The 23,384-nt window shown below is 41.2% G+C and overlaps 1 protein-coding gene across 4 annotated transcripts in view; it reads right to left on the bottom strand.

Moving 5' to 3' along the window:
* Positions 1-128: 128 nt before the first annotated feature.
* Positions 129-23,384, bottom strand: part of LOC104991636 (chromosome unknown open reading frame, human C15orf41) — a 234,391-nt gene continuing 211,135 nt past the window's right edge. For 2 of the 4 annotated variants that reach the window (XM_010844195.1, XM_010844192.1), the window contains one exon: positions 1,941-3,328. In XM_010844195.1, the coding sequence (XP_010842497.1) occupies positions 3,199-3,328 (130 nt within the window). In that variant the 3' untranslated portion in view covers positions 1,941-3,198. Of the gene's footprint in view, positions 852-1,937; positions 3,329-23,384 lie in introns of those variants that run through there. The other 2 variants (XM_010844193.1, XM_010844194.1) reach the window with 2 other exon arrangements.

Raw genomic sequence — 23,384 nt, 5'->3', positions numbered from 1 at the left:
CCGAATGTGTGTCCACGTGGGAAGAAACTGCAAAGGCTGGAGAAGGGGAGATGACAGGGAAGAGGAAGGGAATGGAGGCCAGCACGGATTTAATTCAACTGAAACTGCAGGTCTGTAAAGGGTGTGTGTGTGTGTGGGGGGGCGCCGCTGGTGAGAAAGAGCAGACATCTCAGGTATCTTGGTTCCAGAGAGGAAAGGAAACACTGGGTGTAGCTCCTCAGGGAGGGGCGAGTGACTTAACTGTTCACTTGGGCGCTGTGCGTTAATTAGTGAGGCCCACCAGGGCCCATTTAGTGGATGACCTCATCCAGGGCGCTAAGCAATCCCCTGGTGGCTTTAATGAGTGAGTGCACCCCTCAAAGACTTGACAACTTATCTTTTTCCAGAGTGGAATTAAGCCTTGCCAATAATGAGCACCTACACACCTAGGCTTAAAGGAAAATGATGTCCCCTGGAGAGCCAGTTTTCTACTCTGCACCCGAGCCTCCCTTTTATATATGATTTAGGAGTGTTTAGAAGAGTTAACAGACACCTTGCCCAACGCAAATTAAAAAGAAAAAAGAAGTCTCATTGGTTTTTGTTTGTTTGGGGTAGAAATGGGGTGGGACCAAGTCTGTGAAGTATCAGCGCTGGATCAGCTTTGCTCTGAACTCATCCCTCTGAGAGCTTCGAACGAACAGTGTCTCCTGTTTGTTTGTGAGAGCAGACGCTTGGCAGGTCTACATATGCCAGAGAGAACATCATTGAGTTTTATGTTTGTACACACACTCCTGCTTTCTCACTTGGCTTAATTCATCAGCACGGTTTGCAGAGATCTCCATAAAGTAGGATTTGACTTTAACGTTAATGTTCTAATGATGAGAGAAGAAAAAAAAAAAAATGTCACCATATGTCTACTCTTTAGGGGTGATGTTTATACTGTCTAAATTAAAAAAAACACACACAAGTAAACAAACACACATAGAAATATTAATAGCACAGGTAAGTATTTCTTACATAAAAGGACAAGGAGGATTTCGGCTTCTAGTCTAGGAACATCAGTCCCCCCAGTACCACTCCTCCAAAGTCTACTGAAAAGTAATACACATTATAATCACATTAGCTTTTATGTTGTATAAAGCTGAGTTTTAAATAACTTTGTAACTTTATCATGATATGTACAGTCTACTGCTGGTTTCTTTCCCACTTTTCAGGGCCAGATTTAAAAACCTCATCCATACAGAAAAGGTGGTGCCTTTGCCAGAGAACACTGGTACCTTCTCCTAACATATTATGTCAGGGTGCCAGGTAGGAGCAAGCACCTCTTTCATTTTTTAAATTTATTTGTGCTCCTTCATCATAAATTTGTTTAATGTAAAATAAACAAATCCTTGATGAGGGTTTAACAAGGTTTTCAACATCTGTGCAGATCCATGTAACTTACTCCTAAAGAAGAAAAATCAGTTTAAAGCATGCCATGAAAACTGCTTTTAACAACAGTTTGGTCTAAGAGTGTGTGTGTGTGTGTGTGTGTGTGTGTGTGTGTGTGTATGTGTGTGTGTGTGTATCAAGATAACAGTGGTTCCCAAGTGTGTGTGTGTGTGTGGTGTGTATCAAGACAACAGCACTGGTTCCCAAGTGTGAGTGTGTGTGGTGTGTATCAAAAACAACAGCACTGGTTCCCAATCATTCTATTTTACTCACAAAACCTGTATGGTGAATTTTACACTGAAGCACAAGTTTGCCTGATAATACCATACCATTTCATCTTCTCCCTCTTTCTTGTTTAACGCAACCTACCACAGAGCTAAAATCCATGCCTGAACCCGACATGTTTCTGTTCTTCAAAAGGAAAGGCAACAGGCAGACGTCTGCATACCCTCTTAGGTGCAAAATGAACAAAGTGCAGACAGTACAGTTAAGTCTTTTGAAAGAACCGAGCAATACATATAACTTGAGGGTGTTTGTAAAAGTTACATTTTTACTAATATTTCCAAACTCACTCAACATTATAAAGAATATAATGTCAACGTGGGGGAAAATTTTATTAAATACATTTTTGGGTATGGATTAATTTTTTACCTTCCTAAAAGATAGGTTTATAATGAATTTATATTGATGTTTTCCTTCAGATTGAAATTTGGTTTGCAGTATAAAAAATGAATAAATGAAAATGAACAAATACAAAACTTCTTTTATTTTGCTAACCTGAAAATTGCTCTAGGTTTATTTTTGGTACACTTAATTCATTGAAAGCTGAACTTCCCTAATGCCTAACTTATTTGAGTGTTATATAATTATGTGGTATAAATGGGAGATATAAAGCAGGGTAAAGAATGCACTTTTGAAAAATTTTACTCATAAAAATACCAACTACCATCCATACCTACAGACAACTAGTTGTGTTTTAAAATAAACTCTTTTCAAGGCTGGCCCCGAGCTTCAGTTATCTGCCCACAGCCCCCAATCCAAAAGAGAAGCGTGGTTTCCAGACACAACGTAACTAATGCTTTTAAATGAGATAAGTGGAAAATGTTTGGTGTTCAAACAAGTAATATAAAAAGAAGAAATTCTCATCAAATACATTTTTTTCAGCTTGGCTTACTGCCATAGAAGTCAGGAAACCACCAAGACGACAAAACAAGCACAGGCTCCCAGCAAGACCAGCCCCTGCAGGTGAGCGAGAAAATCCAGTTGTAGCCTTCACGACTTTGGCTTTGCTAGGACCGTGAGAGGTTACTCCACGATGGTAATGCAATCCTGGGTATCTGTAAGTGTGCATGAAGAGAAATGGGGAGGGAGACAGAATGAATGCAGGCTTAGCCAAAAAATAAAAAAGAGGGCAATTTGGTAACTGGGCGGAGAATTGGAAAATCACACCTTTCAGTCTCCACATTTTTTCTTTTGTTCAGTATATAAGGAGAAACCATCCGGAAGGAAGAAAGATTATGACTATCTATAAACTAACTGTTTGACAGAGACAGAAATGCTGATAATGAGTGGGTTGTGTCTGTAGTTCTTGGCTGTTCCCATGAGCAAGGGATGAAGGAAAACAGAAACTCTTGATATGTTTGTCTAAAGAGGTAGTGGTGTGACCACGGGCAGCGAGAGTTCAGCTGAAGTTCACGGCAGATGTTGCCAGGAGTTTACGCTGCAGGAAAGTAAAATTGCTTCCGGATTCACCTTTTCCTCCCAGCTTCTCTTCCAGGCTCATCAGGGTCAAGCAACACTGTGGCACAAGGTGACGATGTCAGTGGGGAAGCAGGCATGGAGCAGGATGCCCCTCTCCCGGTTACAGTCCAGCTCCTGGATGAACCCGTACCAGTAGATGACTAAGCCTGGCCCAAACCTGCAGAAACACGAGAAAATAACACACACGGGTAGTACTGACATAACTCCAGAAAAAGGTAATCACTGATGCATGGATAAGATGACTAAATGACTTTACACAGTTTTTGTTTCCATTGCTATGATTCTGACTGAAAGTAGTTGAACTTGGACCAAAAAGTTTATTTAATGCAAATGTTACCACCTTGGATGGATTTGTTACCTTGTTTTCAAGGAACCTGAACTATTTCACTATCCTGATTTCCTCTCAGTCAGGTATTATGCTGACTTAGCTGATGAAGGATAAAACAGAGTTGCAGTAGCATTGAGCTGGGGAGCACCAGGCTTGGGCTTTTAGCCTTTTAGCATTCAGAGGTACAGCTGAGCACAGCTTCCCTGATGGCTCAGATGGTAAAGAATCTGCAATGCAAGAGACCGGAGTTTGATCCGGGGGTCAGGAAGATGCCCTGGAGAAGGGAATGGCAACCACTCCAGTATTCTTGCCTGGAGGCTTGCGCCATGTACAGAGGCTCCTGGTGGGTTACAGTCCATGGGGTCCCAGAGTTGGACATGACTGAGCGATTAACACTTTCACATTCAGGGGCACCCTTTTAAAGGTTAAACTTACCTATTTTCAATTAAGTGAAAAAAAAAAGTTTGAAAAGTAATTTTAAAAAACGAAATGGCTCAAAGTCTTCTTCTTACAATATACCAATAGGGCCAGAAATTCTTTCTGCCCTATTCTTTCTAGTCTAAAAAAACCCAAAACACACACACACATGACAACTGGGATCCTAAAAAGAAATCTCTTGACCCTCCTCTCTGCACTACAATTTCTCTTAAGCTTGAACATGGCATGAAATTGGGCTGTAGGTTCTTATCACGAAAACAAGGAATAATGCCAGGTAGAGTTGAGAAAAAGTCTTGAGAGATGCAGGCTTAAAACCTCAGTATTTCTAAATAATGCCTCCGAATTATCTCCAATTTAGTTAGCAGCACACTCAGGAAGTAGTCAGCAGGAAGTCGAGACCTCTAGGTTGGGTTCATAAAGATGTAATCATTATCAATCACCATGCACACAGAGATGTTTTGCACATCAGTTTCACGTTTTTCCTACCAAGAGTACTTAATTAAAGGGCAGCTCTACTTTTGGTGTCGTGTTGCAGGAATTTTACAGTGAAATCATAAATTATGAATGTTGGGTTAGTAAAAGGATGTCTAAAAACAGAACTGCTTTCTGTATTCTGACATTACAGCGGGCTGAAGCGAGCTAGGCCAAAAGGCTTTTTCCTTTCATGATTTATTACATGCTGAAGTGTACTTGCCAAAACAAACAGCACAGGATGGGCTGCGAAATACTGTATGCACAGGAACAAGTTCAGTTGGATGTCGTGGGATGGTTTATTTGGGGATCCACATCAGGAAGGTAGCCAAGCTGGATGCAAGATTAACTGAAACCTTTGCATCCTCGCTGTGCAGGGACAGAATCCTGAGATGGCGGCTCTCAACAACTGAACATGTTGCGGGGGGTGGGGTTGGGGCACAGGAGCCATCTAGGATGCAATTCTTTGGAGTACCAGGCCCTGCAACATTTACCCTCAGGGCTGACTGCACATGCTTTTGTTTCTCAGTATCTCTGAAGAGTCTCCTTTGTGGTCAGAAGAATCAGGCACCTAAAATGCGAGGTATGCGCACCTCCCCACCCCCATCCCTGACCGCTGCCACTCCTCCCCGCTGTGCTTACTTGCCCATCAGGTGAAGCTCACACCTAAACAAGGTATTGCTTCCATTGGGGTTTCTTAGTAACTCTCAATCACAAAAAACTGTCTGCAATGGATACCACTTGGTTTCTTGATTTCACGAAGAGCTCTGTGACTAGTATCAGATGATCTTGGGTTTGTCAAAACAAGTCTGGCAAGAGCAGGAAGATCTGTGATTCTGAGGATCATGTCTGAGATGGCTCTAAACCTTCCCATCAGTAAAGCAGCCCTGAGTCACAGTCTCGAGAAACCTAATGTTAACCTCAACACGTTTCCCCTGTTTTATTACGCAGCCATTCTGGAAGCTGTGATGTTCTTTAGAAAGGTGCTCATATTTTTACAAAGGGAGGAAAAAAAAAGGCAATCTAACCAGTCATGGAAAAGAACAAAAGAATATATAGAGGTCATAAACAACAAGCCCAGTGTTTTAAAGATTTAATAAAACAAAAACACATATCACCAGCACTGAGAGAGAGAGAGCAGCCTGCTCTTTACCTGAATCATAAGCCAAAGGACACGAGGCATGACGGCTCTTCACGAAAACGGCAATTTCTAGGCATTAACATCAGGCTGGGGAACACCTCGATGACCAAGAAAGTAGACTTGTGTTTCACTTGTGAGGAAACAAATGAAACCAGCAACCAGAAAATGTTTTGCAAGATTGTGAATCTGGACTGCTTCCATGTCCCAGCTATTGTTAACACTGCTGCGATGAACATTGCGGTACACGTCTCTTTCAATTCTGGTTTCCTCAGGGTATATGCCCAGCAGTGAGATTGCTGGGTCATAGGGCAGTTCTATTCCCAGTTTTTTAAGGAATCTCCATATTATTCTCCATAGTGGCTGTACCAGTTTGCATTCCCACCAACAGTGTAAGAGGGTTCCCTTTTCTCCACACTCTCTCCAGCATTTATTGTTTGTAGACTTTTTGATGACGGCCATTCTGGGTGGTATAAGATGACACCTCATTGTGGTTTTGATTTGCATTTCTCTGATAATGAGTGATGTTGAGCGTCTTTTCATCAGCAGATGAATGGATAAGGAAGTTGTGGTACATATACACAATGGAATATTACTCAGCTATAACAAGGAATGCATTTGAGTCAGTTCTAATGAGGTGGCTGAACCTGGAGCCTATTATACAGAGTGAAATAAGTCAGAAAGAGAAAGACAAATACTGTATATTAATGCATATATATGGAATTTAGAAATATGGTACCAATGATCCTACATGCAGGGCAGCAAAGGAGACACAGACATAAAGAACAGACTTTTGGACTTAGTGGGAGAAGGTGAGGGTGGGATGATTTGAAAGAATAGCACCGAAACACGTACATTACCATATGTAAAATGGAGGACCAGTGCAAGCTTGATGCACCGAAGCAGGGCACCCGAAGCAGGGCACCCGAAGCCAGTGCTCTGGGACAACCCAGGGGGATGGGGTGGGGAGGGAGGAGGGAGGGGGGTTCAGGTTGGGGGCGACACAGGTATACCTGTGGCTGATTCACGCTGATATACAGCAAAACCGATCACAATATGATGAGGTAATTATCCTCCAATTCAAATAAATACATTAAACAAAAATAAATGGAAGATTATGAATCTGAACGTTTCATGCAGTGGTTTGCTAGGAGGACTCTCTAAAGGTAGCAACACAGATATTTGAGCTATTTTTAGTACATATGGGAAATGACTCATAATAAGGCTCTACCACCTAAATCTTTGTTCCCTAGCTTCTGGGTGACATTATATTAACTTGGGTAATACCAGCTCTCTCGTGTAACTCAAAAGCTCTGACAGTATATCTTAATTAATCAAAAACAAGGAAATATAATAACTTCCCTTTGTAAACAGAGATTGGCAGATGAAGGCTTTCAAATTATGTAGTCTTTGAATGACAAAAATAATGGGGACTACAGATGGTGACAAGTTTGGAAATTTAATGAGAAAACAAGATCTGGCCTTGTTCCCAACACCTTGAGTGCGTTTCTGATGTTTCTCCAATAGCTCAGGATCCAGAGATTATCAGATGCTGGCAACTTATCCATTTATGAAGAGGCTGACCATATTAACCAACCTTGTATGATCAATTCCTTGATTACTGGAACTTACAGAAGGGAGCATGTGGGCTGAGAATTTGAAAAACCAAGCAACCCATCTCTAGTGTTTCCATCTGAAAAGGTGTAAAACCGGGAGAGAACCGAGACCTAGGAAATTTTTATGTCGGGCAAGTACATGCTTAGGCACCTAGAGATTTCACCTTTTTTGATGTCTACTGGATAAGAATGAGATCACTGGGAAGGCACACACAACCTTTGTGACCAATAAAAATCAAAGAGACTATCAACAGAATTTAAAAGAAAATAGAGTTCCTGGATATGAGCAAATGTGCAAAGCAGAGGGTTGGTCTGCTACTAGGACTGCAGCCCTCCCTACCAGGCTGGAGATACTGGGTAATGGGATATGTATGGATCTCCAAATTGACTGCGTAAACACATTTCAAGGTTGACTATAATTTGGAAGTTACTATTTTCATGGTCAAGTAATAAGACCAAAGCCTCCAAATGATTTTAAAAACTACTGTGGAGCACAGCCTGGAATGTGAGTGACTCTTGAACAAGTAATTTTGCCTGCAAATAACATACTACCAAATTAGCAAAAATAACAAATACCTCTTGAAAAAAATGGGAGGTGAAAGTCAAAAGCCATGACAGACCTCGAGGGTATGAAAAATAAAGCTCCTTATAAATAACGACAGCCTTATAAATGAGTTTCTCTGGTTTCCTTCCATTTTAGAGTATTTAGAGAAATTAAGTAGGAGACTGGAATGAAAACTGGGTACCCTTTTGTAGGTTTTGTGCATATGCATCTCCATATGCTTCACCATTTGTCTCTCTGCTCTACTGTGACCCTTTTGAGGGCAAAGACTGTGTTTCACTTACATTTGTGTCCTCTAGACCTAGCACAGTACCTGGGACATGACAGGTACCCTTGGACAAGATGGGGAACACAGTGTTAGTAATAATAGGATCAGACGGCTTTGCACTGGTTACTGGATCGTGGCCACCTAGACACAGGCAAGATGGAAGGGCTCAGCCATTGCCAGGGTTTGGTAATTTTATTAGTGACCAGGAAGAGCAACCCAATGGCATACTTACAGATCACAGTGCTAGTCATAATAATAGTTACAAGGTTAATTATTAATAATTTCATAGCACTGACTCTGTGCCAGACACTGTTCTAGGCACTTTACACGTGTGGATCCATTTAATTCTCAGGTCAGCTCCATGAGGGAGGAAGTTATTGTTCCCACTTTACAAAAAAAGAAACTGAGGCACATAAAAATTTAAGTATCTTGCCAGAGGTCATGTAACTAAAAAGTAGAGGAATCTGCTTTGGAAGCCAGGACTGGCTGGAGGGTCTGTGACTGTCTTTCTATGATGTAGTCATCAGTCTACTAAATATGGTAACACAGTATTAGACTTCAACCAGAAAAAGAACAGAGATGCTCTATGCACTGGTCAGACCACACCTAGATTGTTGTGGAGGGTTCTGGTGTCATATTTTAAGGAGAATATCTCTAGTCTGGAAGTGATCTGGAGGAGAACTCTAGGATGAGTGAGGAAGCATTAGAATAACAAAGTATATATGACTTGGAAATGGACACTTAAGGTGGTAATATGCTCACTCATGACCTTTGGATTTTTACAGTGCTCCCGGGAGAAGGAACTGGATTCCTGCTGTAGCCCTTGAGCACAGATGTAGGGCAATGTTTGAAAGTAACCAAGAATCAGATTTTGATTCAACATGAAGAACAATCACTGAGTGAGTTTGGAAGTGGATCTTTCCTCAGTCAAACCTCCAGATGAGACCACAGACCCTGGGGCAATGCCTCGAGTGCAGCCCGTGACAGGGGGCAAAGAGGATGATTCAGGAAAGCTACACCCATATTCCTGACCCACAGAAAAAGTCAGATAACAAATGTGTTATTTTAAGTCATTTCGTTTGGGGCAGCGTTTTATATAGTAGTAGACTGGTGGGCTGCAGTCCAAGGGGTTGCTAAGAGTCGGATACGACTGAGCAACTTCACTTTCACTTTTCACTTTCATGCATTGGAGAAGGAAATGGCAACCCACTCCAGTGTTCTTGCCTGGAGAATCCCAGGGACAGGGGAGCCTGATGGGCTGCTGTCTATGGGGTCGCACAGAGCTGGACACGACTGAAGCGACTTAGTAGCAGTAGCAGCAGCAGATAACTAATCTACTAATCTTCTCCGGTAGCTCAGACACGTCTGCCTGCAATGCGGAAGATCTGGATTCGATCCCTGGGTTGGGAAGATCCCCTGGAGAAGGAAAGGGCAACCCACTCCAGTACTCTTTCCTGGAAAATTCCGTGGATGGAGGAGCCTGTAGGCTACAGTCCATGAGATCGCAAAGAGTCGGACACGACTGAGCAATGTCACTTCACTTCAGATAACTAATAGATATATCTGCACCATAGACTTGAGTACTCAAATACCATTCTTCAACATACGCAGTATGGAGAGTCCTGTTGTGTACAGGTTGGCTTTTGTCAGTTAAACTTGAACCTAGACTATACAGCAGAAGGAGTTACCGAATGAGATTATCAGTAAGTAGCAACTCTTTATCAAGGCAAATCTCAGATACAAAGCAACTCTGTCCTATTACACTAACAGAGCTTTTTGGCTCCTGACTATACCCCAATTCCCTTCCCTGCTGTGTATCTAGGATGCTGGGGTTTCCCAAAGAAGTAGAGAAATCATATGTAAAATGAGGAATTCTGCATGTTTCCCCCAGTTCTGTGGTTTTGGTGTTATTTCGGCTATTGGGCTTCTGAAGCTGCAAAGAGAGGGTGGAGACAGGATGTGGGATGTTGGTTATAGGCACAACTCTTTGCCAGTTGAGGTGACTGTCGACAACTAAGGAACAGACATTTAAAAAAATCCAGTTGGAGTAATCCAAGCTTGTTGGGTGTTGGGGCAAATTGATTTTGTCAATCTCAACAGGTGCTGAGGACAATCCAGGAAAAACAAGTGCTGATTACATTTTGTTCAGTTAAAAAAGGCAGCTCAATCTGTAAGATATTTTTTAAAAAATCGTCAACAAAAATGTTTTAAAAATGGTATTTCAGAGAGTAAACTCTTCAGTTTTTCAGAAAAATTTAGCTATCCTCAGATAATCTCTAAGGTTGTCAGATTATGAATGTTGGACAGAATATGGCACAAATTATATATCAAGTCTTCCACAATTCTCGGAGAAACACAGAGGCACAGACAGAAAATGTGGGCTCCCAAATTCAGGAAGGGCTTGCTTATTTCTTTTAAACTATATATTAAAAAAATACTCTCTCTTCCTTGTCATGCCTCTGTGCTATCCTATAACACAGGAATTACATGGATGGTAGTTTTACTTATGGAGAAAAGAGAAGACTATCAACTTTCTATTATTAAGACTTCCATGAAAGAGGAGAGCGAAAAAGTTGGCTTAAAACTCAACATTCAGAAAACTAAGATCATGGCATCCGGTCCCATCACTTCTTGGCAAATAGATGGGGAAACAATGGAAACAGTGAGAGACTTTATTTTGGGGGGCTCCAAAATCACTGCAGATGGTGACTGCAGCCATGAAATTAAAAGACGCTTGCTCCTTGGAAGAAAAGCTATGACCAACCTAGACAGCATATTCAAAAGCAGAGATATTACTTTGCCAACAAAGGTCTGTCTAGTCAAAGCTATGTTTTTTCCAGTAGTCATGTATGGATATGAGAGTTGGACTATAAAGAAAGCTGAGTGCCAAAGAATTCATGCTTTTGAATTGGAGGAGACTTTTGAGAGTCCCTTGGACTGCAAGGAGATCCAATCAGTCCATCCTAAAGGAAATCAGTCCTGAATATTCATTGGAAGGACTGATGCTGAAGCTGAAGCTCCAATACTTTGGCCACCTGATGCGAAGAACTGACTGACTGGAAAAGACCCTGATGCTGGGAAAGATTGAGGTGGGAAGGGAAGGGGACAACAGAGGATGAGATGGTTGGATGGCACCTTTGACTCTATGGACAGAAGTTTGAGTAAACCCCGGGAGTTGGTGATGGACAGAGAAGCCTGGTGTGCTGCAGTACATGAGGTTGCAAAGAGTCAGACACGACTGAGTGACTGAACTGACTGACTGACTGAGGCACCCTCTTCAGAGAGGCTGAAATGAAATGTAAATGCAGGAATTGAGAGATTTCCAATCGCACATTAGATATCATTTTGCTAAATTAGCCCCAGTAGCCAACTCCCTGGTTGGCTCCCTAACGCCCATTTAGCTTCTATTTCTCCACAGATTTCAGAGGGCCTGTGACCAGACATTACATCTATAAAGATGTTGTTTAAATACAAATAAAATGATTCCAGTACCCAACAGCAAAGAGGTAACTAACATTTACTGCATGCTTACTATGTGGCCAGCAGTGTTTCAAGTGCTTTTACATGTACAGGCTAATTTAATATGCGCAAGCCAGCCCCTTATGTGAGAAGGAGTAGGCTGTGTGTGCTATGATTATCCACATTTCACAGATGAAAAAACTGAGGCAAAGAAATGGTCAGGAATGGATCTCATATTTAGGGAATTAACTTTGCTTATCAACGGTTTCAGCTCCAAGAAAAAATAACTATGTATTAAAAAAAAAAATCAACATACTTTTATACCTCTTTTGATAATATGAAAGTGAATGGTGGTGGGATTCATATTCTATTGTACAATTTGGGTCTCTACATAGAATAAGAGAAAACTCATGACACTGATCATATCCTTCTTTTCTCAATGAGCTGTGTTACTATAATTACATTTAAAAAAGGATTCTAATGCATGAGGGTTCTGCAATATAAATCTGGATCAAGTCAATAAAATAAACAATTTTCATCTGAAGGATGACAAGAGGACTGTGGAATGATTTGATGATGTTAGTCAAGTTCTTGGTCATGAGGGTCTTCATCAAACAATAAAAACAAAACCTAGTTGTACTGATTCAAAATCTTTGTTCCCAACCCAAACTTTTTCAATTCACAAGCAAATAGAAAACTCCTCTCCAAAAGAGGAATAGCAGAAAATCTTTTTTTTTTCCCTTTCTTATTGAGTTGCTGTGTGGGGTCTGAAGTATCTTCTGAGGATGTGTGCAGACATGTGGCTGTTGGAAGTCAATTGTTTCACCATCAAAAAGACTTGCATGTGGTTTTTATGAAGAACGCATTCTCAAACACACAGTCCAGGACGAAGGAGAAATATAAAACATCTTGTAATTGTTTTAAAATAAACTCTTACACTGTTTATTTAGTTTTAATCTGTGTGTTGTAGATTGGTTATGCACTTGTTAATCACTGTTGTATGTATCTCCAGACAGAGTTGTAAATAACTTTTCAGTCCAAGTGAAATATGCTTGCACATGTTTATATGCAAAGTATGTGCGTATTTATGCCCGTGTATAAATATGTGTACAATAATAATAGATTAGTGATCATGTAATACAGCGTCTTAAGGTTCTGGCACTACGGTCAATTTCACATACAAAGCAAATATTCTTTTTTTGGTAATATCTAGAGATGAAATAAAAATATAAATTGATTGTTTCATTTGCTTTTTTTGGCTTGGCAACTCTGTGTTTGCAAATTGAAATGACTAAAGAAATAGAATCCTAGTTACGAATATTCTCGCTGGGTTTATGGATCTTCATGATTACAAATGCAAGTCTATATCTCTGTAACATCAACTTACTGCCTAAAATCTTGAAAAAAGAAAAGGAAAATATGTGAGAAATACTGATTCACTTTTGGCTTTTATGCCACATAGAAAGTAAACAGATAATATATTATTTTGAAGAAAATTTAAAATGTATATAAATACACAACCACAACCACCTGAAATTCTCCTTGGTGTTTATATAACTTAGCATTTTCATGTCTACATTAAATTGCCTGGAAAAGTGCTTAACTTCTACTTTACTTTGTCCTGTATTGGGTATTCTTAGATGCTGTACTAACAGTCTTTCCTGACTATAGGAAATCTCTCCTCAAAAGAGAAAAATTGAGGTAGGTGGGAGAGAAAACATAGGCAGAAGCTTTTTTATATTTAATCCATTGTTTTTAATACCTGTTTTCTTGGAGAAACACTACTTCCTGGCAGTGGGGCAGGCTCTCTGCATTTGCCTGTTAAGAATTTACTTGTAAGCCTGAATATCCATCCAGCATGGAGTCACCAAAGAAGTGATCTTCCTCTCTCTAAGGTTCTTTAATAACTCAAATTTTAATAATGTAGAACTGTTTGTATTTAAGTGTAAAAATAAGTTATCAATTGAGCAATACAATAATAATAATTGAATAAATAAGATGCCAAAAGATTCACAGTGCAAGAATAATTAGAACAGTAACATGGTGTTCTAGAAGTCTTCATAGACAAGGTAAGTTCTCAGCTATGCTGCATTTATTCATATAATGGCCTTTTAATTTTCTCCATTAAACCCATTTTTTTGAAAGAAGAATGAAGATTGGGACTACAGGTTCTGAGAGATAGAGAGGGATGGCAGAATCAGAAGCATATAGAGTTTATTTTATTGTGAAACTAGAGAATGAGCTTAGGCATGATAGCCCTGTTTTTTGTTTCAAATGAGGATGTATGAAGTGGATAGTACAAAGTTTCTCCTTTTTTCTCCAATGGGATGGAAAGAAAAGAGAAACACCAAATGCAGTGAAAGAAACTAAACAATGAAAAAATCACAAAGTACCCAAGGTCATATTTGCTTTGAAAATACTTAAGTACTGACAGGACACTTCAGGGGACCTTGGGTGCAAATCATATCTATCTCTCTAGAATTTATACCCCAGGCTTCTTCCAAAAGTTGGGGTAGCTTACAAAATTGGTCGTGTGAATTATTACGTTTTCTCAGTTATTTCCCCAGGGAAACATGCCAAAGGCAAACCCATCATTTCAGCTGATTTAGGGTTTGATGCCAGAGAGTTTATAATTGATATGACAACCATAATGGAAAGTGATCATCATGCTGGCAAGACATGGGGCTGACGGTGCAACAGTCCATTTTGGTATCTGCCAGTGAGTCAACCATAGACTTGCTCTGATAAACGTTGAGGTTATTTCTGAACTTTTTATTACCAACTTCCTGAATACTAGAAATCAGAAATTATAAAACAGAAAATATTTTTATCACAAAAATATTGCCAACTTTTTGCACATAGTCTTTTATTATTAGGTAGAGGGGGAGGGGGCCTGTTTCCTCAGCTCAGTTCATGGAAGATCACAGGGTAACCCAGAGTTCAGTCAGACGTTTATCTCAAGACACAAAGAGATTTATGGGTTCTGGATATATATATGTCTGCTTAAAATAAAAAAATTATCGGAATTTTCATCCTTGGCAAAGTCAAGTAACTAAAGGATTAAGGCTGATACATGTTCGCCCTATAAATCTATCATTAACCAAATGTGACACAATGCTTCAGGTATGTCAGATCTCAACTTGCTCTAAATGTGTAGTTAAAATTTTCTTTTACTCATAATAAATACTTCACGATAAGGAAAGTCTCTCTGGCTAAAGCATCACAGTCCTCAAAAGCAAACCTCTCAATTTTATAGATTCATAAAGGCAAATGCTGGAAAGAGGAGGAAAAAAAAAAAAGAGAAGGTAGAACCATCCATGTCATTAGGAAAAATGGCCTGGTAAAGAAAAACAAACAAACAAAAAATAGTTCTCAGAAAAAAAATAAAAGAATCATCCAGCCTGGCAGTTATTAAACAAACACTTCTAGAATACAAAGTTCCATGAGAACAGCTTGTATTTCAGAGGCATGTGGGAGTCAACCAATGAATATTGGCTGAGCGGATACATGAATACATGAACGAATAACACCACAGAGCCCCTGCCTCAGGAGAAGCTGTGGATGCTACCATAGCAGAGGCATCACTTTGCCGACAAAGGTCCATCTAGTCAAAGCTATGGTTTTTCCAGTAGTCAGGTATGGATGTGAGAATTGGACCATAAAGAAGGCTGAGCGCAGAAGAATTGATGCTTTCAAACTGAAGTGCTGGAGAAGACTCTTGAGAGTCCCTTGGACAGCAAGGAGATCCAACTAGTCAATCCTAAAGGAAATTAGCCCTGAATATTATTGGAAGGACTGATGCTGAAGCTGAAGCTCCAATACTTGGGCCATCTGATGTGAAGTGTTGACTCACTGGAAAAGACCCTGATTCTGGGAAAGATTGAGGGCAGGAGAAGACGGGGGCAACAGAGAATGAGATGGTTGGATGGCATCATCAAATGAATAGACATGAATTTGAGAAAACTCAGGGAGATAGCGAATGACAGGGAAGGCTGGCATGTTACAGTCCATGGGGTCGAAAAGAGTTGGACACAACTGAACAACATTTGGGGGAAGAAATCTTTTGCTGATACTCTCCACCATGTAGGGAAGAAAAATCATTTTTAAACATGAGAAAATGAGTCTTAAAAACATGCCTGAGTTGCACATTCTGAAGAGCTAGCTCCCAGAGTGGCTATTATGAATCCCTGCTTTCCGCGTTGCTATGGAGAAGATGAGGCTGTGGTTTAAAACCTGGTAGAAAACAGAAGCACCATTCCCTGGAAGGGCCACTCCTGGTGGTTGAGGTGGTGATTGTAAGGTGGGTGGGAACTGACTGCTAAGAAGAAAAACTAAGCACTTGGGAACCGTTGGCTGCACACAGGTGGCTCTCGCTTCCTTGAAATACAATCAATTCAGGTAGGCTTTTGTTTACAGTAGCTTTTATCTAGAAGATAAGGTTGTAAAAACATCAATCAAAATGAAGTACTACTGTTCCTGGCCATATCTCAGCAGGTTCATCTGTTTTATTTCTTCCTCCCTTTCCAAATACCTTAAGGTGTTTAAGATGAGTGAAGATATCAAACTATGAAAGTGAACTGTATTTGTGTAGGACACGTGGATTTGCACTCTGCGAACCACAAGTGCCAGGGATACGGTGCCTGCAGCACTCTCAGGTTCAGGCAGAGTCTGTATTCCTATCGCTTTACTTCCTAATAATACGTAAACTGTAAAAGATGGTCTTTACACTTTTTCAACAGTGCTCCTTTAAGAAAAACAAGGATCTGGTGGCTTCTATACACTGGGTTAAGGCTTTTAGTTTATTTCTATCCTTCCACGCCCCACCCCCCCCCCAAAAAAAAGTATAATAAAATAGCAAATTCAGTTCAGTTCAGTCGCTCAGTCGTGTCCGACTCTTTGCGACCCCATGAATCCCAGCACGCCAGGCCTCCCTGTCCATCACCAACTCCCGGAGTTCACCCAGACTCATGTCCATCGAGTCAGTGATACCATCCAGCCATCTCATCCTCTGTCGTCCCCTTCTCCTCCTGCCCCCAATCCCTCCCAGCGTCAGAGTCTTTTCCAATGAGTCAACTCTTTGCATGAGGTGACCAAAGTACTGGAGTTTCAGCTTTAGTATCATTCCTTCCAAAGAAATCCCAGGGCTGATCTCCTTCAGAATCAGACTGGTCTCCTTTAGGATGGACTGGTTGGATCTCCTTGCAGTCCAAGGGACTCTCAAGAGTCTTCTCCAACACCACAGTTCAAAAGCATCAATTCTTCGGCACTCAGCCTTCTTCAGAGTCCAACTCTCACATCCATACATAAACACAGGAAAAACCATAGCCTTGACTAGATGAACCTTTGTTGGCAAAGTAATGTCTCTGCTTTTGAATATGCTATCTAGGTTGGTCATAACTTTCCTTCCAAGGAGTAAGCGTCTTTTAATTTCATGGCTGCAGTCACCATCTGCAGTGATTTTGGAGCCCAGAAAAATAAAGTCTGACACTGTTTCCCCATCTATTTCCCATGAAGTGATGGGACCAGATGCCATGATCTTCGTTTTCTGAATGTTGATTAGAAATAGAAAATTGAGCTTGGGAAACAAAGAATGCATTTTATGGTTAAACTGAACTTCGAAGGTCAACTGTATAGTTAACAAAATTTTAAATTTAAGCCCATTATGATCCTACTTGATTTTATTTTTAACTGCATTACTGATTTAACACCAGATCCATACAATGAAGCACCGAGGCAGGGACGTTTCCAAGTGATAAGGGCAACTGTGTTAAGGGAGTGAAAAGGCACACTGGCCCAACTCCAGAAGACAGTTACCAACAGGGCAGTGAGGTGGGCAGGAGACACCTGACTGCCCAGAGCAGACAGACGCATAGGAGGCAAATTGAACCGATGTCACCTAGAAATAGACCTTAAATCTAGACACAGCCAGCAGGCTCCCCTGGGCAGGATGCAGGTTGTGCTGAAGGTCTGCATGGTGGAAAATATCTTATCTGTCCTTCTGAAAGTTTTGAGTCATTCTTCAGGGCTGGGCTTTGTGAATCATTCTTCTGATTGATCCCCTTTTAAATACATCTAGAGGAAGCATTCTAGTAAACGTGAGGCTCAGTGTACCCATTTAAGATTCAAGTCTCCTAGATTCAAAGAATACTTGATACCATCCCTGTCTTCCAGGGGCTTTTAGGAATAAGGCGGACAAGTAGGTTAAAAGGCAGTGGTGTTGGAGAAGACCCTTAAGAGTCACTTGGACTGCAAGGAGATCAAACCAGTCAATCTTAAAGGAAATCAGTCCTGAATATTCATTGGAAGGACTGATGTTGAAGCTCCAATACTTTGGCTACCTGATGCGAAGAGCTTACTCGTTAGAAAAGACCCTGATGCTGGGAAAGACTGAAGGCAGGAGAAGGGGATGACAGAGGATGAGATGGTTGGGTGGCATCACTGACTCAATGGACATGAGTTTGGGCAGACTCCGGGAGACGGTGGAGGGTAGGGAAGCCTGGCGTGCTGCAGTTCATGGGGTTGCAAAGAGTTGGACACGACTGAGCAACTGAACAACAGAGGAGACAGATCTGGAGGACAGGCGAGAACTGTGCAGAAGGCCCTGCGGTGGCCCCGAGAAGAGGAGGGAAGGCTCCGAACAGAAGTAAGGTGACCTTGGAGTCTTGAGGTCAGGTTTGCTCAGTGGTAAGGCAGGGACGGTGCTTCTGGTGGACGGAGAAGCACAGACAGAGTGATGAGCAAAAGCCTGGGGGCTTCAGAGGCAGCTCAGAAAAGTTCAGGATCAACAAAGATCATGGGCCTGGCAGAAGACACAGTTGAAAAAGTGGGGTGGGAGTGAGGCTGCTGAGGGCCAAACGGGTGGTACACGAGTGGAGGGCCCGTTCCTCCGGATCCCATGCAGCAGGCACACCAGCCCTTTGCCCCAGGCTAATCCTCTTTTATGAAACCCAAATACCCGGGGCCATGTTTCTGTATGGAATTTGTGAGCTAAATATTTACTTTGTGTGGGGCCAAAGTATCTACTACAGTCACTTATTTGGGGGTAAACACATTAGAGAAAAGTATACATTAAAACAAATCTCTCTCCCTCCCTCCATTTCCACTACATACAGAAAAAAGTCTGCCATTCAAAACACACACACACACACACACAGCAAAAACAAGAAACTGAAAGCTATATTGAGGGCTCAGCTTTCCACTGTCGCTGCGACAAAGTACATGTATATAAACAGTCACAGCCCAGCTCCGCGGGGGTCCCTCCAGCTTGTATTCTTTGAGAGGTCTGCGGGCAGGAGGTGACTGGCCAACAGTTTCCTTAGTGACTTACACAGCAACCTTATTGAACTTAACAGGAGTCATTAGCCACATTTTATGAAGATAAGGACTTCCAGGAGTGAGTTCTCCTCGGTTGTTTTTTGATTAAAAGCAAGACAAGGGAGAGAGAGCTCCGCCAAACCTGCAGTTTTACTTGACAAACTCTGTGGCTCTGAGTTGGCCCCAGGAAGGCCACTAGGGCTGGTGCTGTGGTTTGACTCCATTCGAGTTGAAAGCAATCTGTCAGTGTGGAGAGGAGTTACAGAGGTTATTTTAAACATTTAGTTCAGCTTTTGACTGTCTTCTTTTAGAGGCATTCCTGGCTGCAAACTACCTCATCCTGGGTGACATAAGACAAGCTATTGAATGAGGTTAGACTGAGGTCCCCACAGTCAGAGAGCTGGTACATCCATGTTGCCATTAGCTGATTAATAGGTGTTTATTTTTAGGGCTTGAACTAACAGGCCATGCTAAGGCCAATGCAAGATGATATCTGAAGTAATCTGTGAGTGCCTCGTGCTTGCCAAAGACCTTACTTTTTTTGCCTGGTTGTTGATGTAGCTGAAGTCCTTGTCAGACCAGTAACATTTAATGTCAAAGACAGAGAAAACTCTACCCCCACTCTATTATAAAGAAGGCCAAGAATAGATCCATTATCACTACTTAAAAAAAATATTTGTTGAAGGAAAAGGGAAGACAAATATGACCTACCCGTTATGGCAGCTGGTTAAGTACAAATTCTCATCCAATAATAAATAATGAAAATGCTTAATATTAGGTCTGATACCTTGCACAAACAATATCTAGGCTTACCATTTATTTTTCAGTATTATGACTGCAGACATATGTCATTATAAAACATATAAAATATTTCATTATAAAACTTACTTGTATTCATGGAATTTATCTTGATTTATGAAATTTATGATTTTAAAGGATTCAGAAGCAAAATGAACTGGTTTCTCATTGCCAAACTCTAAGTTTGAGAGATGTAACAATTACATATTTATTTTTGTTTAATGTTTACCTCCCTTATAGACATATATTCCATAAAAGCAATGTCCTGTCTACTTTACCATTATTTGGCATCTGGTGGTACAAGGCACATGTGTGTGTGTGCCTGTGTGTGTTCTCTGTCGTGTCTGACCCTTTGCGGCCCCATGGACTGTAGCCTGCCAGGCTCCTCCATCCGTGGAATTTTCCAGGCAAGAGTACTAGAGTGGGTTGCCATTCCCTATTCCAGGGGATCTTCCCGACCCAGGGATTGAACCTGTGTCTCTTGTATCTCTTGCATTGGTAGGCGGATTCTTTACCACTAGCGCTATCTGGGAAGCCCATAGGGCACACAGCAGATGTTGAATAAATACTGGCTGAATTAATGAAAGAAAGGTAGAAAAGTTACACAGAGGGTCTTTGCACAGCTCTTTTGCTTAGGTGTAGTCTAGATCTTGAATCTAATGGCATACAAAGAATGGGCTCAATAGTTTCAAAACCAGTGCTATTATCAACATTTGATTTACTTAGGTCATTTGCCTTGGTAAGCTTTCCTACTTCCCAAAGCAGGACAGCCATTGGTGTTGACTGGCACGGTAAAGGGGAAGTTAAAGCTACTGCTTTTCACGCTTCCTACCTTTTCTTTGAGCAAATTTTTGCTGGGATACTTTTACAGGAAAATGAGACAGAAACTTCTCTCTTTTAGTTTGGATTTGTCACCTCAGCCTCTGTGGTAAGGAACAGTACCACACTAGTACTCCCTCCTCACCTTTTGTGGAAAAAAAAAAAGAAGTGCTAGTTGCTCAGTCCTGTCTGACTCTTTGCGAGCCCATGGACTGTAGCCCACCTCTGTCCATGGAATTCTCCAGGCAAGAATACTGGAGTGGGTAGCCATTCCCTTCTCCAGAGGATCTTCCCAACCCAGGGACTGAACCCAGGTCTCTTGTATTGCAGGCAGATTCGTTACCATCTGAGCCTCTAAGGAAGGCCCTCCTTACCATTTGGGTGAATACAAATCCACCTCTAGCCATACTTCTGAGTGATAACGGCTCTGGGAAGGAGGTATTTGAATGTAAGATTGGGAAAGATGGCTGGCAACAGTCCTGATTACTGCCAAAGTCTGTGCTTGAGACTGAAAAGCAAGGGGCAGTTTTATTTGAACTTCACAGAAAGACATGGAAGATCTTAAGAGTCCCAAAGTCCCGTCTGTAAAGCTGTTATGTCCCTAATCAGATCAGCTAGGCGTCTAACAGGGACACATATGGCAATTTACCACCACGATTTCCACAGGGAAGCAACCCCTGTGTTTTCTGTCTATTTTCATGATCTACCCAACACAGATCAATCACTCAGGGATCCTGACACATTGATAACACCCTTCAGGCTTATTTACAGACCAAGCGCTGGCCTTACAGAAACAGATTACAGTCACCATTTGAAATAATTCTTTGATCTCACCCAAGATTATACACTGGTTCTAGACTGGGTCTTTCTCTGGTAGGACTAACAGTCCCCACGTCATAGGCTGAAAACTCTTCACTCTAATACCTACAGGTGGTCAGATACTGCTCTCAAGCTCTCCAGCACAAGATAGGAGATGTCAGAAGACAGAAATAACTTTCCCAAGAAAGAAGGATATCACATTTGGGGCATAATTTTAAGAGGAAGCCTAATGTTAGACTCCTAGTGAGAAATACAGACTTTGTTTTAATTTAACTGAGAGATAGTTAACAAGAGATTTGTTCTTTGATTGAATCTCGCTTATTTGTTAGAAATAATGACATTCATTCTGCAAGTATATTATACTGTAATATTTTAACAGCAAACGTTCTCATTTTGCCTCTTCATTTTGCTTAGATTTACAACTTAGAAATTTCAAACACATACCATGACAAGTAGAAAAGGTCACAGAAGATTTAGATAACCTCAGATATGCAGATGACACCACTCTTATGACAGAAAGAGGAACTAAAGAGCCTCTTGATGAAGGTGAAAGAGGAGAGTGAAAAAGCTGGCATAAAACTCAACACTCAAAAAACTAAGATCGTGGGATCCAGTCCCATTACCTCATGGCAAATAGATGGGGAAACAATGGAAACAGTGAGACACTTTATTTTCTTGAGCTCCAAAATCACTGCAGACGGTGACTGCAGCCATGAAATTAAAAGACGCTTGTTCCTTGGAAGAAAAGCTATGACAAACCTACACAGTGTATTAAAAAGCAGAGACATTATTTTTCCAACAAAGGTCCATATAGTCAAAGCTATTGTTTTTCCAGTCCTCAGGTATGGATATGAGAGTTGGACCATAAAGAAGGCTGAGGGCCGAAAAATTGATGCTTTTGAACTGAGAAAAGAAGAGAAGTGAAAGGCAAAGGAGAAAAGTAAAGATTAATACCCATTTGAAAGCAGAGTTCCAAAGAACAGCAAGGAGAGATAAGAAAGCCTTTCTCAGTGATCAGTGCAAAGAAACAGAGGAAAACAATAGAATGGGAAAGACTAGAGATCTCTTCAAGAAAATCAGAGATACCAAGGGAACATTTCAGGCAAAGATGGGCACAATAAAGGACAGAAATGGCATGGACCTAACAGAAGGAGAAGATAAGAAGAGGTGGCAAGAACACACAGAAGAACTATACAAAAAAGATCATCATGACCCAGATAACCACTATGGTGCGATCACTCACATAGAGCCAGACATCCTGGAATGCAAAGTCAAGTGGGCTTTAGGAAGCATCACTATGAACAAAGCTAGTGGAAGTGATGGAATTCCAGTTGAGCTATTTCAAATCCTAAAAGATGATGCTGTGAAAGTGCTGCACTCAATATGTCAGCAAATTTGGAAAACTCAGCAGTGGCCACAGGACTGGAAAAGGTCAGTTTTCATTCCAATCCCAAAGAAAGGCAATGCCAAAGAATGCTCAAACTACCACACAATTGCACTCATCTTACACACTAACAAAGTAATGCTCAAAATTCTCCAAGCCAGGCTTCAGCATGTGAACCGTGAACTTCCAGATGTTCAAGCTGGTTTTAGAAAAGGCAGAGGAACCAGAGATCAAATTGCCAACATCCACTGGATCACTGAAAAAGCAAGAGAGTTCCAGAAAAACATCTACTTCTGCTCTATTGATTATGCCAAATCCTTTGACTGTGTGGATCACAACAAACTGTGGAAAATTCTTAAAGAGATGGGAATACCAGACCACCTGATCTGCCTCTTGAGAAACCTATATGCAGGTCAGGAAGCAACAGTTAGAACAGGACATGGAACAATAGACTGGTTCCAAATCGGGAAAGGAGTACATCAAGGCTGTATATTGTCACCCTGCTTATTTAACTTATATGCAGAGTACATCATGAGAAACACTGGGTTGGATGAAGCACAAGCTGGAATCAAGATTGTTGGGAGAAATTTCAATAACCTCAGACACGGAGATGACACCACCCTTATGGCAGAAAGTGAAGAAGAACTAAAGAGCCTCTTGATGAAAGTGAAAGAGGAGAGTGAAAAAGTTGGCTTAAAGCTCAACATTCAGAAAACGAAGATCATGGCATCTGGTCCCATCACTTCATGGCAAATAGATGAGGAAACAATGGAAACAGTGAGACACTTTATTTTTCTGG

Source organism: Bison bison, unplaced genomic scaffold, assembly GCF_000754665.1.
Source record: "Bison bison bison isolate TAMUID 2011002044 unplaced genomic scaffold, Bison_UMD1.0 scf7180017864197, whole genome shotgun sequence".
NCBI lineage: Eukaryota > Metazoa > Chordata > Mammalia > Artiodactyla > Bovidae > Bison > Bison bison.
The sequence above is the reverse complement of the archived record's forward strand: the minus strand, read 5'-3'. Positions and strand labels throughout refer to the sequence as shown.